The sequence below is a fragment of the Pararge aegeria genome, chromosome 8 (genome assembly GCF_905163445.1).
Source record: "Pararge aegeria chromosome 8, ilParAegt1.1, whole genome shotgun sequence".
NCBI classification, from domain to species: Eukaryota; Metazoa; Arthropoda; class Insecta; order Lepidoptera; family Nymphalidae; genus Pararge; species Pararge aegeria.
In genome coordinates, this window is record NC_053187.1 from 4386880 (window position 1) to 4400464 (window position 13585).

The window sequence follows — 13585 nt, forward strand, 5'->3', positions numbered from 1 at the left end:
AATGACAAGGTTGCCTGGAATGAAGCCGCTCCGCTTTCATCTCAGACAAGATAGAACAAAGATTGTTAAATTGTAGAACGATGTTGGAAATGAGCAACTGCTGAGTTTCTTGCCGGCTTCTTATCAAATACGTTAACTTTTTTTTTTCTATAATTATTTTTTTCCCCTTCATTTTCTGTCTTTGTTTAATTACATAGTTTTATAAGCTAAAGATATACCATTCCAAAAACTTCTTAAGAGATATAAAAAGTTATAAGTTACCTGTAGCTGGCGAAAGCAGAGTTATGGCCGTCGTCTCTGCGTAAGATGGTAGGTCTTGTGTATGTGAAGGGCTGAGTTTCCGCACAGCTCACAGAGTCCCGCAACTTCCGACCGAAGGATATGTTCAACATGTTGGTTGGTAGCATCCTATGGTACGAAATATTGAGTTCATAAAATTCATAGCTATTTATGTAACATCTACATTATGAGGGCCATTTTACCTCGAGTATTATTTTTTAATATTACGCTTGCTAAATCAAAATAGAACAACGCTATAGTTTAAAATATATTATCTACGACCAAGAAAATCTATTTATTAATGCAGAAGTACAATTATGTTGAGATCTGTTTCGTTCAAGCACATTGATTTGGAAACGCTATATTAAACCGCTTTTAATGTGGTGTTCAGTGGACAAAGCATTAAAAAAACTAAATAAAGTACATCACCGAGGTGCTGAATGTGTGATAGAAAATGAGCGGTCAATCAACCCAGTCAACGACTACACAAGAAAACCGTTCACTTACTCGAATTACATTTCTCAAATATATATTAAATTTATCTTTCTACAACCAAAACTGCAAAGATAAATATAACCGCTTTATAAGCTGTGCTTAACGGAACTCACCTATAAAACCTTGCTTCTTCAAACAAATCCTCAGTTTGCGCTCCGGAGAAAGGTTCATCGAACATCACTTGGTAGGTTGGCTGCGCGTTCAGTTTGTCTGACAGTCTCACGGTGTTGCCGTCTGAAGGTTGGTACACTGCTGTTATGGTGCCCTTGGCACCCAGCGGTACGGTAATGTTACGAGCGACACAGATAACACGGTCGTACATTTTGAAGTCGGCCTTTGGGTCCGGTTGGATGTTGCCTTCGTGAAGTTCCGGCTGGACAAGAATAAAGTAGAGAGGAATGAACTAGAAGATGTAATGTACAATTTGGGCTATGTTTTTTTTCATATACTAATATATAAAGCTGACGAGTTTGTTTGACTACTTGAACGCGATGATTAAAGGAATTACTGGTCCGATTTGAAAAACACTTTCTGTGCTGGATAGCCCATTATCGAGAAAGGCTATAGGCTAAATATTATCACGCCAACACAAATAGGTGCGTAGCACCAATGAAGAATGTTTAAAAATCGGGGCTTTCTTTCCTTTTTAGAGCTTCCGCTGAGTGCGCTGAGTAAACGGTTAAAGTTTCGATAAAAGAACGTGTGCCAAACTTGTTCCCTTTTTAAAGTTCTAAAAAAAAAAGTCCGCGACAGCATATGTCAATTTTTTTAAGGTTGACTTATACGCGGATGAAGTCGCGAGGGACCGCTAGTAAGGTGTAAAGTTGAACTTGTATTTCATGAGTGTGTGGCTTTGCCAGAATTTTGGACTACGGCGGGCCTGCACCCTTACCTACAAGAGCACGTAGAGCCCGGTTATTCCCACTGAGAACTCGCATGAGAGCAGCGCGGCGGGTCGCAAACTCCAATTCCCTCATATGAGGTAGGAGGCCTGTACCCAGCAGGGATATATTAATAGAAAGTAAAGAAAGACCGCACTCTTTTTGTAGACGTCACAGTTTCAGAGCACTCTGACATGGTTCCATTTTAAATTATTTGTTATTTCTTGGTCTCGATAACATGAATACATTCAAACTTAAAGGTCAACACTTTAGTTATCAAAATAGCCAGATAGAGCTCAAAAAAAGTATGATACATTAGTTTTCCATGGGCAAATAAAATTGGTAACTTCAGTGTTAGACGATAGCTCCTCACCTTATAGAGCAGGTTCCACTTGACGTGCAGCGTGACGCTCTTTTCGAGACTCTTCAATTGCGTTAGCTGTTGGTGGAGAGTACTAAACAGCACCTTCATCTCCTCAGGCTCGAGTGCATCAGAGCCGCATTCCCTTCGCATCGCCGTACTGTGGGGCTGGCTCTTGATCCATTTAACTATCTCCTGGGGTTTGCTTTGTCTGTAGACAATTTTTAATTTCATTATGGACCATTTGTAAACGTGAAAAGTCTTCGATTCTGCACTTGACCAGCATAATGGACTATGACCTAATCCCTCCGACTCTTGGAGGAGAACCGTACCCAAATGTGATTGGTAATAGATTTATACCTGTGCTAAGCAATGGGATATTAATAAGCGCTGAGTTCTTACCCTATTTCATCAGGCCACAAATCACTCTCGAAGAATATATCGTTGTTCATCGAGTAGATCAGTTTGTCAAACAGGTCGGAGAACTGCCTCACATATGCCTTCACTAGCTCGATACAACGCTCTGAATACAGCCAAGCGTTTGTGAGCTTGCAGCGACGAGTGTAGCCTGATACTTCTTGATTCTGTGAACGAAGACAGATACTTACTAAGAAAATTCTAAAATAGAAAACCAATAACCCTTTGTTTTCTATTCTTAAAAAATAGATCTTTTAATTTTAATATTGAAATTTGAACATTTGACTGCTTTCTCCGCGCCAAGGTCATTAACGTACTTGTCATTAACGTACAAAATGCAAATCGTTTATTTCAAGCTGTGAAGGAATTGAGTACTGATACTACGCTCTCGACTGCAGATAATAATAAGAGAGTCTGTCGCTTGTTGTACAAATTAATTATTGTTATGTGGTGCAATCTTTATTCATGAGGATATTTCATTCTTCTTGTATAGTAAATTCAATTGAATTAATATGTTAAAAACATTGCTTGAACTGGTTTTGTACTTATTGCTATAGCATTTTCTACCAGCCAACCTTCGAACGTACGCGCGAAAAAAGAGAGGGCGTAGCCCAAAAAAAGAGAGGGCTTAGCCCAAAAAAATAAATGTTTGCGTGTACTAGTGTACTCACGTAAGAAGTGACACTTCATACGAACTTATTTTTCGAAAAAATTATCAATTATATGCAACTTTCCAGAAATTGGTTAAATAAAGTTAAATAAGTTAAAGTTTAACAAAAGGCTTTTATTATCATAGACATGATTACAAAAAATAAATACCATAATGTCACCCACGTGTTGGTATATTGAGAAATTATAAAACTTATACATTTTCAGGTCTTTAACGATGGATCATGTTCCCGTAAAGTATTTGGTCTAACCTTTTTGTTGAACTTAAGATTCAGTCCAACGTTGACTTTGTTCTGGGTCTCAGTGGGGAGGTCGTTTCTCTCACCCATCACCACCAGCACAGTCCCCGTGATCCGAGATAACGTGTGTGTTGATAGACCTGTGTGGGACATTAAAAAAAACATTACTTAAATATAGTTAAACGGGTACATACCAAGATAATATTTTGTATTTGTCGATATTACGACCCAGTTGCATGGATCGTGGTCACGACGGGACTCAGTCGTCGCTGAGTCCCGTCGTCGATTAACCACGAAAATCTTAGTTTAAAATCTTTAAAGAAAAAAACTATAGTAAAGTCCTCACTATTGAAAAAGTTTCGCCCTGTGTCATTCAATCTGAGGCGTTAAGCCTCTTTTGCATGTAGTTAAAGATAGATGATAGATAGAAGCGTTGATAGCCCAATGGGCAGGACTTAGACTTCACTTTCCGCGGGGCCGAGTTCGAATCCCAGCACGCATCTCTAACTTTTGTTAGTTATGTGCGTTTTAAGCAATTAAAATATCAAAAGCTTCAACGGTGAAGGAAAACATCGTGAGTAAACCTGCATGCCTGAGAGTTCTCCATAATGTTATAAAAAGATAGATAGATACATTATTTATTGCACACAATTAAGGCATAAAGATAATAAATATTAGAAACAGTAATACAACAAAAATAAAAAAATGCGCAAAGGCAAAAAAGGTGTGTGGAGTCCGCCAATCCGCGCTGAAGAAACATGGTGGACTACGGCCTATTGTGGGAGGAGACTCGTGCCCTGTAGTGAGCCGTTAATGGTTTGATATGATGAGGATGATGACACCGGTAAACACCCTTCAGACCGCTGCTTATCAGCAGAAATGAGCATGGCGGTAGAACTTCTACGGACGAGCTCAGTGACAAAAAGCTCTACAACTACTACTAAAATTAGTAAGAAGTTGATTAATTACATGCACTTTTAACATTTAATGGATAGTGGGGGATTCTTATCTCGAAGGACCTAGATATGTTCAGTTTCACCTATAGTTACACAAATTCGGCAACAAGCAAAAAAATAACTACTCACAGTTACTGGAACGTCCAGGTTACGCAGCAGTCTTCTTCCAGCTGATTGAGCACGGCACAACACAAAACTTATGAAGAAAAGGTCTTGAACTACGCCTGGGGCAATTCTTTTGTAAGAGGTTTCGATTTTTGATGTCGTTACGAACGAGGGTTGTTTCGAACAATAATGGCGATAGTCTATGCGTTTCCGACCGCTAGAAGCGCTGGTGGTGCCTTGTGCCACCGGGTATTCGGCCACTCAGCGATCGCCGGAACGGAACCATAGTAAGCAGGAGTGAACTCAATATCACCAGTTGCAAAAATTGGATAACTATGGTTTGAATACTGAACAGATAGGCTATACGTATACGTACCGCAAGCAGCGGCCGCGTGGTGTGCGGAGCGGTACGGACTAGCGGCCGCGTGCACAGTGGGAGTTGGCTCGACACTCTCCTGTACGGTCACTTTTATCCGACCACTTCGTATTGCTTCCGAGCTTACCACCTGGAACCAAAGTGCAACCACTGAAGTCGAGCGAGTCTGTCAAACGTCGCTAGTTTGCCTGACTTTCGGTATTCTAAAAGATATATTTCGGAGTGTCCTGAAGAACTGTTTGATCTAGTTCCCCCCTCAACTTTTTACCATCGAACCACCAGCACTGCAAGGATCTGCATCCGTACTTAGTTGATATACCATAGACGCGTACGAAGAACTTTGCACCTTCGCTTCTGATACGCACCGCGAAATGCTCACGCTGGAATGCCCTTTCAGCTTCCATTTTCCAGTATGACCTTCAAGTCTAGAGCAAATAGGCATCTTCTAGGCAAGCGCGCTCCGCCTTAGGCTGCATCATCATTTAACATCAGGTGTGATTGCAGCTAAGCGCTCTTCTATATAAAATAAGACAGAAAGGACCATAGCAGGTATGGTCGCATCGAATCTTTTAGAATGATTTAATTTAACAAAAGGTTTTTATTTTTTATTTATTTATTTAAACTCTTTATTTGTACACAACTACACAGTTAGGAAAATAAAGGACGAATAGAGAGAAACACAAAAACTAGAGTTTATTTTTATTATCTATATGTTCTTAAGTATTTATGTATGATTGATTAGTGTATTATTTTATATTTATGTATTATATTTTTCTTATTTGTGCAATTTTGTTTATGTATTTGTGTTGTTTAGCTATTTGAATATAGGTTTATAATAATTTTACACCACCTGTCCGCTCTCGCTCATCTTGTCCTAATCCAAAGATTGCCTGGCAGAGATCCCTACTAAGCGATAAGGCCGCCTTTTGTATTCTACTTCTGTCTTTGTATTTCTATTGTTCTTTTATTTACCTAACTTCATAGTGCTGTACATATAAAGAGATAAATAAAAAAATAAACATGTTGCATGTACCATATTCAAGCAAAATAAAAATTTATTGATTGATTGATAACGGAATAACAGCAGCAGCGTTCTCTGTGCTACTACTACCATCTACTGCGATCACCAGCCTGCCTGCCCAGCGTGGTGACTATGGGCAAACCCTCCAGTTGGGAGATGTCCAGACTGTAATAGGCTGTTGATGAAAAGCAAAATAACTTCAAGGTCACTTACCGTGGCCAAACAACCATAATACTGTCCGTTCGTCAGCAGGAAACAGTGATCGCCGGGCGGATACGCTTCTCTTGGAGTCAGGAACTTTGATGGCGGCCTTATTTGCGTGGCCACGGCAGAAACCACGCCTTGTAACGCGTAACCACAGGCCACTTTACACCATTCCTCCTCCATCACCATCGTTACGTTGTCTTGTATTGCGTATTTGTAACCTGTAAGAAGTGTGAAATCAAATATGGTGTATCGAATATAGTTCGAAACAAACTTTATGTCGTCGCGGAAATTAGCTGCGAGTAATAGCTTCGCGCAGGTTCTCAAATTTACCGCCCCGGTGATTAGCTGACACCGAATATTTAATTCTGCGCATCAAAACGCATCGAATCCCCATCGAAGTTCGAGGAGACATCAAGTTTTATTCGCTCTATACGTAATTTATAAAAAAAACCAAAAACTAGAAATTGGCAATACAATTTTGACGTGACAAACAGACCAATCTTTTGCGGGTTTTATGTTAAAGTCATTATATCAACCTATCCGGCCCACTACAAAGTACGGGTACTCCCACACATAAGAAGGGTTTTGGCCGTAGGTCCGCCACAATACGGATTGTTGGACTCCACAACCTTTGAGAACATTGTGGGGAACTCACAACCATGCAGGTTTCCTCGCGATGTTTTCCTTCACCGTTGAAATAACTGATATTTTTATTGCTTAAAACGCATATAACTTCTAAAAGTTAGAGGTGCGTGCTGGGATTCGAACTCCCTCGACTCCCTGAAGGTGAAGTCGGACTCCTACCCACTGGGCCACCGCTTACTATGATGATATGTTATAGTAATAAAAAAAAAAAATTGGGGCTTAAGTTCAGCAAGTGATACAGTTTCAGTTTAATTAATAACTGGGGTCATTATCCAGTGGAATAGATAGTAAACCAATGCTTTGTTCGTACGTACTCACCTCTCAGGTTAACTGCGTGAATTATGACGTTTACATCACCGAGCTCAATTCCGAGGCGATTCATATTGCTGTAACAAAAACAAAGTCAAAATCGGTTCATCCGTTCGGAAGCTAGTATGCCACAGACTACAAACACACATACACCACATATAAAGACATCCAATTTATACACCATCATCGTCGTTGGTTAAAAATACTGGCAGAAATACTCGATATGATAATAAAGCTTAATTTGCTATACTCCGCGAAAGGCAGTAGAATCTGTATTGTGTAATTTATAATTTCTTTAATCTTTGTACGCTATGCCAAACAGATCTTAGGGGAGCATCCTTAGGACAATAATTGTATCATTAAAAAAAAAGTCAATTTGCTTTATTTTCATAATATATCATGGAATTCCGCAAATTAACGCCTGCATCTATTCTTTTTAGAAATACTCGTGATTTATTTAATAACAATTTCTTAAAATGTTGACAAAATGCAGTGTATTATGAAAACCAAGTTTAAATTGCTATACACCACGAATAGATGTTGACTTTACAATGAATATTTTTATATCATAACTTAATAATTGGTTAAGTCAACATCTATTGAAAAAAACTATTTTGCAAATCCGTCGACATGTGACGAAGTTATGCCCGTCCATACGTAAAAAAACCATCCGAAGTGATCCCACCAGTGGCGAGCACAGGGTATGCAGGTAATATAAAATGATGAAAATCTCAGTACGAGTTATAAAAAACTTAAGGATAGGCATTGGAAGAGTTATAAAAAGCCTACCGGTAAGAATTTATAAATCGTACTAAAGATTTTCGTAATTTTTTATCATCAGCTTACCCTGTGAATACCCTCTATGCACGCCACTGTCCCCATTTTGAAGTCGGTTAAAAACCCAACACCTAAGTCCTTGTGGCTTGAGATGTTGTGTTGCCAGTGTATTGGTAGACCCAAAAATATCAGTTCTTACTGTTCAATAATAGTGGATCGCTCCGATATCCACTGTTTGTGCAGGTTGCCCATGTTTACTTCCGTCGAGAATCTCACTCCGTTGACATTGTTGTTCTGCTTGTCAAAGTGGTGTAGACGTTTCTTCTCGTTGGAAACTGATATTATTCTGCGTAAAAAGATAAAGTATGTGTCAGTGGCGTGCACCAGATTATTGACCAGGGGGGAAAATGGCATAAAATGGAAAAATCCTCTTCCTATTCGGATTATATGAAATTTTAAGAGTAGGCAGTGCATTAGTGCCTATATGATATGCACGCCACTGGTATGTGTTAACCGCTTAACACAAACGTGATTGTATATATTTTTTGCTTTAGTGACCTTGAAATTGATGGTATTTATTAACCTGTTGTGTATTACAGCTATTATCACATACTAGCGGCCCATCGCAACTTTATCCGCCTGTTAGTCAACTTATCGTAGAACAGATGATTACACATAGCAAAAAAACCTGTCTTAGCTGGATACATCCCAAAGACTCCAACCCCATAAACAAATGTGTCGTCAGAATATCACGCAGTGTTTTGTCGATACACTACTACTGACAGCACCTTCCAAACGCCAGAACGTGAGAAAATACAGTGTAACTATTTCAAAGCTAGAAACATCTTTTGTAGAGAGCTCCAAAATCCACGGTCTATATTAGCTTGATATCATCTGTCTACGTTTTTGAGGGTCGACCAACGCTGCGTAACCGGTGCGCGGTCGCCATTCCAGCACCTTGAGACCCTAATGTCAGTCAGTTCACCGAGGTATGTGCCCCGCCCAATGCCACTTCACGACTCGTTTTACTCACTTGGCACGCGTCAGATGTGGCCAGCCCACCCAAATAATTTTCCCCAGCAGTTTTTCAGCAACTAACTCGAGCGGCGGATCTGTGTTCTCGGCAGGTATTAGTTCTATGATCATACTCTCGTTGCGCGAGGGCTGGTCGAATACTTTCACTTTGCATTTCTTTATTGTTGTCTGCAAACAAAATGCCGATAGTAAATGTGAAATTCGTTTATGTGGTCTTATGAACGCAAACAGCTGGTATATATAATATGAAATTTACCTTGTTTTTTGTAACTCGAAATTCTCTCATTAATCGTCTAGACAGTTACTTGAAGGGACCACCAAGAAAAAACCAAATCAATGACTCTAGCCTAGCTCTCACAAACCAAAACACTTTAAATACAAAAGCGGCCGTTTCGTCCACGCCTCATTATCGGTAAAAAAAAAAACTTATCTGTAATGAGATGCTTTTACCCCAGCTTAACAATCATATTCTCTGACGATGATTAAATTGAGACTTAGTACCCTTTTCCTGTCATGCAATTTCTACACGCGTGGTGATTTGGTGCGCGTACGGATTTGGTGCGCGTCCGGATTTGGTCCGCGTGCGAATTTTATCCGCGTGCGTTCATACCAGAACCAGATCAGCACGGGGTTAGGTCCGCAGGCTCAACTGTAGTTATTCTGCGTCCCGCTAGAGCCCGTGTGACAGAAAAAGTTATATGAAAGGAAGAAAACAGCCCGAAAATATCTGCATGACCAGAAAGCATCCTTAGAAAATCTCACCTTGATTTTCATTCATTTCTGTATTTTATTCATTTATTTAATGTATAAATAAATAAATAACTGACGACAATATACACATCGCCATCTAGTCTCAAAGTAAACGTAGTAGCTTGTGTAATGGGTACTAAAATTACTGATGAATATTTTTATGAGTTCTCTAGTAAACTATTGGGATGAAGTTATTTATACCTTAAAGTCCATATACCGCATAGTGGGGAATCCAGGATAAAGTATGTCCCGGTCGACATTAGGCAGCATTCCTCGTATCAGCTGGTCATCGGAAACATCTAGTTCTGTTCTCCAGACTGCCGTTTCAACTGCGTGACTTACTGCTATTGGTGGGAAGTATTGCGGCGCTACTATTTGACCTTGAATATAATATAATTGTGATAATAGTGAGGTGTGCTTCAGTCAATATATTTATTTTTTAATTTTATTTCATTTTATTTCTTAAGAAAACTCACTGCTAATAACAGAATATAGAAAAAGGAACACGTAAAGTTTGTTTCCAACATAATTTTATAGCTTTATTATCTTTCGATTTTTTTTCTTATTTATGAGAGATGAGAGCGAAGTGGCCTGCTTCCAAGCAGCCTTGTCGTTAAGGAATTCATCAATCGTGTAGTAACCACGAGTGATTAAATATGTTTTATAAATTGTTAAAACTCAGGTAAAGGTAGATCTAAAGTAACTTAGGTAAGATATAACCTTCGGTATCATGTCATAAAGGATTTCTGCACTTATCTAAGACGATATGCAGGTATCACTAATTTATGTCCGTGTCTAGTAAGTCGATTGTTTATATCGACTTTTTGATTATAATTACTAATGTTTTGTTTAATAAAGATTGTATTATTATAAAAACCGAACATTCGAGAAATATATATTATTATATCACCTGAAAAAATACAACAAATATGCTTACCCAAGTTTTCTGGTGTCCAATTATAAACAAGCATAGGTCCGTGCATATTTCGTTTCAGTTCCTCTTCAGTTAGCCTCTGATAGCATGGTGACATTGCCGATAAGAGATTAGTCTGTAATCATAAAAATACTTCTATGTGATCATCATTATAAACTAATTATCACCATCCGTTAAGACCGTAGTTTATCGCACTGGTCGAATGCACATTGGTAGACTTCACAAGCACTTAAGAACATCAATGAGAACTCTCAGGCATGCAGATTTCTTTGCGATGTTTACGTTCACCGTTAAAACAAGTTATATTTTAATTGTTTAAAAAAATGCACATAACCCTGAAACGTTAGTGCGTGCCGGGGGTTCCACTCAGTCGCCCCAATAACTAAGCTATTCATTATATCAATCCATTTCTTGTCTTCAGTGCACGTGTCTCCTTAGGGGCCCAGTGCGGATTGGTGGAGTCCGCACACCTTAGAGAAAATTACGTAGAACTCTCAGGTATGCAGGTATCCTCACGATGTTTTCCTCCACCGTTGAATCAAGTGATATTCTAATTGCGCTTAGCTAATAATAATAATAAAACGAACGATTATCTCTGACACGAACATTACAGCCAATAGACCTGATATAGTGCTAGTCGATCGATCAGTGCGCCGTGCAATAATTGTAGACATTACTATTCCACATGACGATAATCTGGTGGAAGCTGAAAAGGAAAAGTATCTAAATACTTGGACCTTGCTCACGAGATGGAATGTTGAGCCGACAGTTATTTTTCCGATTGTCGATTCAGTCAATGGTCTTCTCGCGAAAAGCTTCGACCAACAACTTAAGAAGCTTTCGCTTGGTTGTTGGATCAAGGGTCGGATACAGAAGGCAGTAGTCCTTGAAACGGCGCTTGGGAATTCAAAAGCCCCGCAAGCGGAGGGTGTTTTTGTTTCTTCTTTTAAATTTTTAATAGTATTTTGTTTTTGATGCATTGTTAAGAATTTAAAAAAAAATGAAACTCAATAAATGATAGAATAAAAAATAATAATAATAATAAATAAAAATAATAATAATAACATTATACAACTTAAATATTATTCTCGTGTAGGAATTTTCAATTTATACTAGCTCTTACCTCGTCAATGAATGGTATTAACACCACAGCCTCCCAATCGTTCTTCTTGCCGTTGAGATCGGTCTCAAAGTTCAACGGGTAGTAATGCACTATCGGAGAGTCTTCATCGGTCATGAGGTCGTGGAACGGTGTCGGTAATAAATGCTTACTGGCTGCTGGAAGCACCGCTAAGAGCTACAAGTAAAAGTATAGTTCCATATACCGAATTCCATATATCAAAGAGGTATTGGATGGACGCAGGCGTTACTTTGCGGAATTCCATGATATATTATGAAAATTAAGCTTAATTTGCTATACTCCAAGATAAGCAAAAGAACCTGTACGGGTAATTTTTATAAATTCTTCAATCTTTATACTCTACACGAAACAGATCTTCGGCAATGTACTCTCTACGCACGTTTCGCTCCGACACCGGAGCATCCTTAGGACATGTTGACTTTACAATGAATAATTGTTTAGAACAACAACTATTCATTGTAAACTTCAAAGAAGATCGCCGAAGATCTTTTCTGTGTGGAGTATAGGTTAATTCTCATAATATATTAGAGAAGAGAGTAAAGGTCACGACGGGACCACGATCCATGCAACTGGATCTGGACTGGACTTAAGAAATATATTAGAGAGTATCTAACAACCAATGAAAGAAATTCATGACCACAATAATGAATCTTCTTCCCGGGCAATCTCTATTAAACAATAAAAATGGTATTAAAATCTCCAAAACACTCGAAAATATCCCACCGCTGAACTGTCAAAACATACCTGCTCAAACGGCTTGAACGGTTCCCCCAGTTCGAATTCAAATTGTAGATCTTTGAAATCTCTTATGTCTGATATGTACGGGGCGTAGTGGTGGGGGTAGTACCAACACCAAGAAGGGCATCCCTTGTAGTAGTAGAAGAGATTCCACTGTATCGCGCGGACATAGCCCTCCGCTTGGTCCGCTAGCACTTCGCTAAAACAACAAACTCAAACTGAAAACATTTTTTTTTTTGTTATAAAACTTAACTCTTCACATCAACCCATTTCCGGCCAACTACAGAGCACGGGTCTCCTCCTACAATGAGAAGGGATTTGGTGGACTCCACACACCTTTGAGAACATTATCGAGTACTCTCAGACATGCAGGTTTCCTTCACCGTTGAAGCAAGTTATATTTTAATTACTTAAAACGCACATTACTTAGAAAACTCAGAGGTGCGTGATGGGATCCCCGTGAGTCCTACCCAATGCGCTATCACCTCTTGCCACTTAACTTTAACACAAAACGTGGCAAATATTGCTAATGTTATATACTTATAACTTACTTATATACTACGACAACGCACACATTGCCATCGAGCCCCAAAGTAAGCGTAGCTTGTGTTATGGGTACTGAGATGACTGATGAATATTTTTTGTGAATAATATACATAAATACTTATAATATACATATAAACACCCGGACACTGAAAAATATTCATGCTCATCACACAAACATTTTCCAGTTGTGGGAATCGAACCCACGGCCCTGGACTCAGAAAGCAGGGTCGCTGCAAACTGCGCCAATCGGCCGTTTAAATAAACGCGATGTTATCAACGGAAAGTTATTTGTTGTTTTTGTCTTTACTGTACGCCCTAACTGAGTAAAACATCAGTAAATCTCAGGAAAAACAATAATATCTAGCGTTGTAAATTAACATGTATAGTTAAAATTTAAAATTAATATCAAACTAAGGTAAATACTCACTCTGTTACTTTCGAATAATCTAATTTATTCATATAGTAGTCCTTTTTATGTAACTTAAACTCCATTTCCATTGTTGCCTCCTCTAAGAAAGAAATACAACATGTTGTTTCTAATTAATATTAAACTAATAAATAAACTTGGCGTAACGTCAAAATAAAGTCCATTCTTTTCTTTACTTATTTTATAATGTAAAAAATATATTGTTACTTTTAGTGTAAAGTTTATTTCCAATTTGTTAAGAAAATAATAAAAACATAAAGGAAATCTCATTTTATTG

General features: G+C 38.6%; 1 protein-coding gene across 1 annotated transcript in view; it reads right to left on the bottom strand.

Annotated features, from left to right (window-relative positions):
- Positions 1-13585, bottom strand: part of LOC120625536 (5'-3' exoribonuclease 1) — a 35959-nt gene that overhangs the window by 11133 nt on the left and 11241 nt on the right. The window contains exons 10-24 of the mRNA XM_039892583.1: positions 13309-13390; positions 12342-12534; positions 11580-11753; positions 10460-10571; positions 9724-9902; positions 8771-8940; positions 7937-8083; positions 6970-7037; positions 6013-6224; positions 4779-4908; positions 3354-3481; positions 2419-2600; positions 2029-2227; positions 888-1147; positions 262-408 (exon numbers count right to left, since the gene is read on the bottom strand). Of these exons, the coding sequence (XP_039748517.1) occupies positions 262-408; positions 888-1147; positions 2029-2227; positions 2419-2600; positions 3354-3481; positions 4779-4908; positions 6013-6224; positions 6970-7037; positions 7937-8083; positions 8771-8940; positions 9724-9902; positions 10460-10571; positions 11580-11753; positions 12342-12534; positions 13309-13390 (2383 nt within the window). The remainder of the gene's footprint in view (positions 1-261; positions 409-887; positions 1148-2028; positions 2228-2418; positions 2601-3353; positions 3482-4778; positions 4909-6012; positions 6225-6969; positions 7038-7936; positions 8084-8770; positions 8941-9723; positions 9903-10459; positions 10572-11579; positions 11754-12341; positions 12535-13308; positions 13391-13585) is intronic.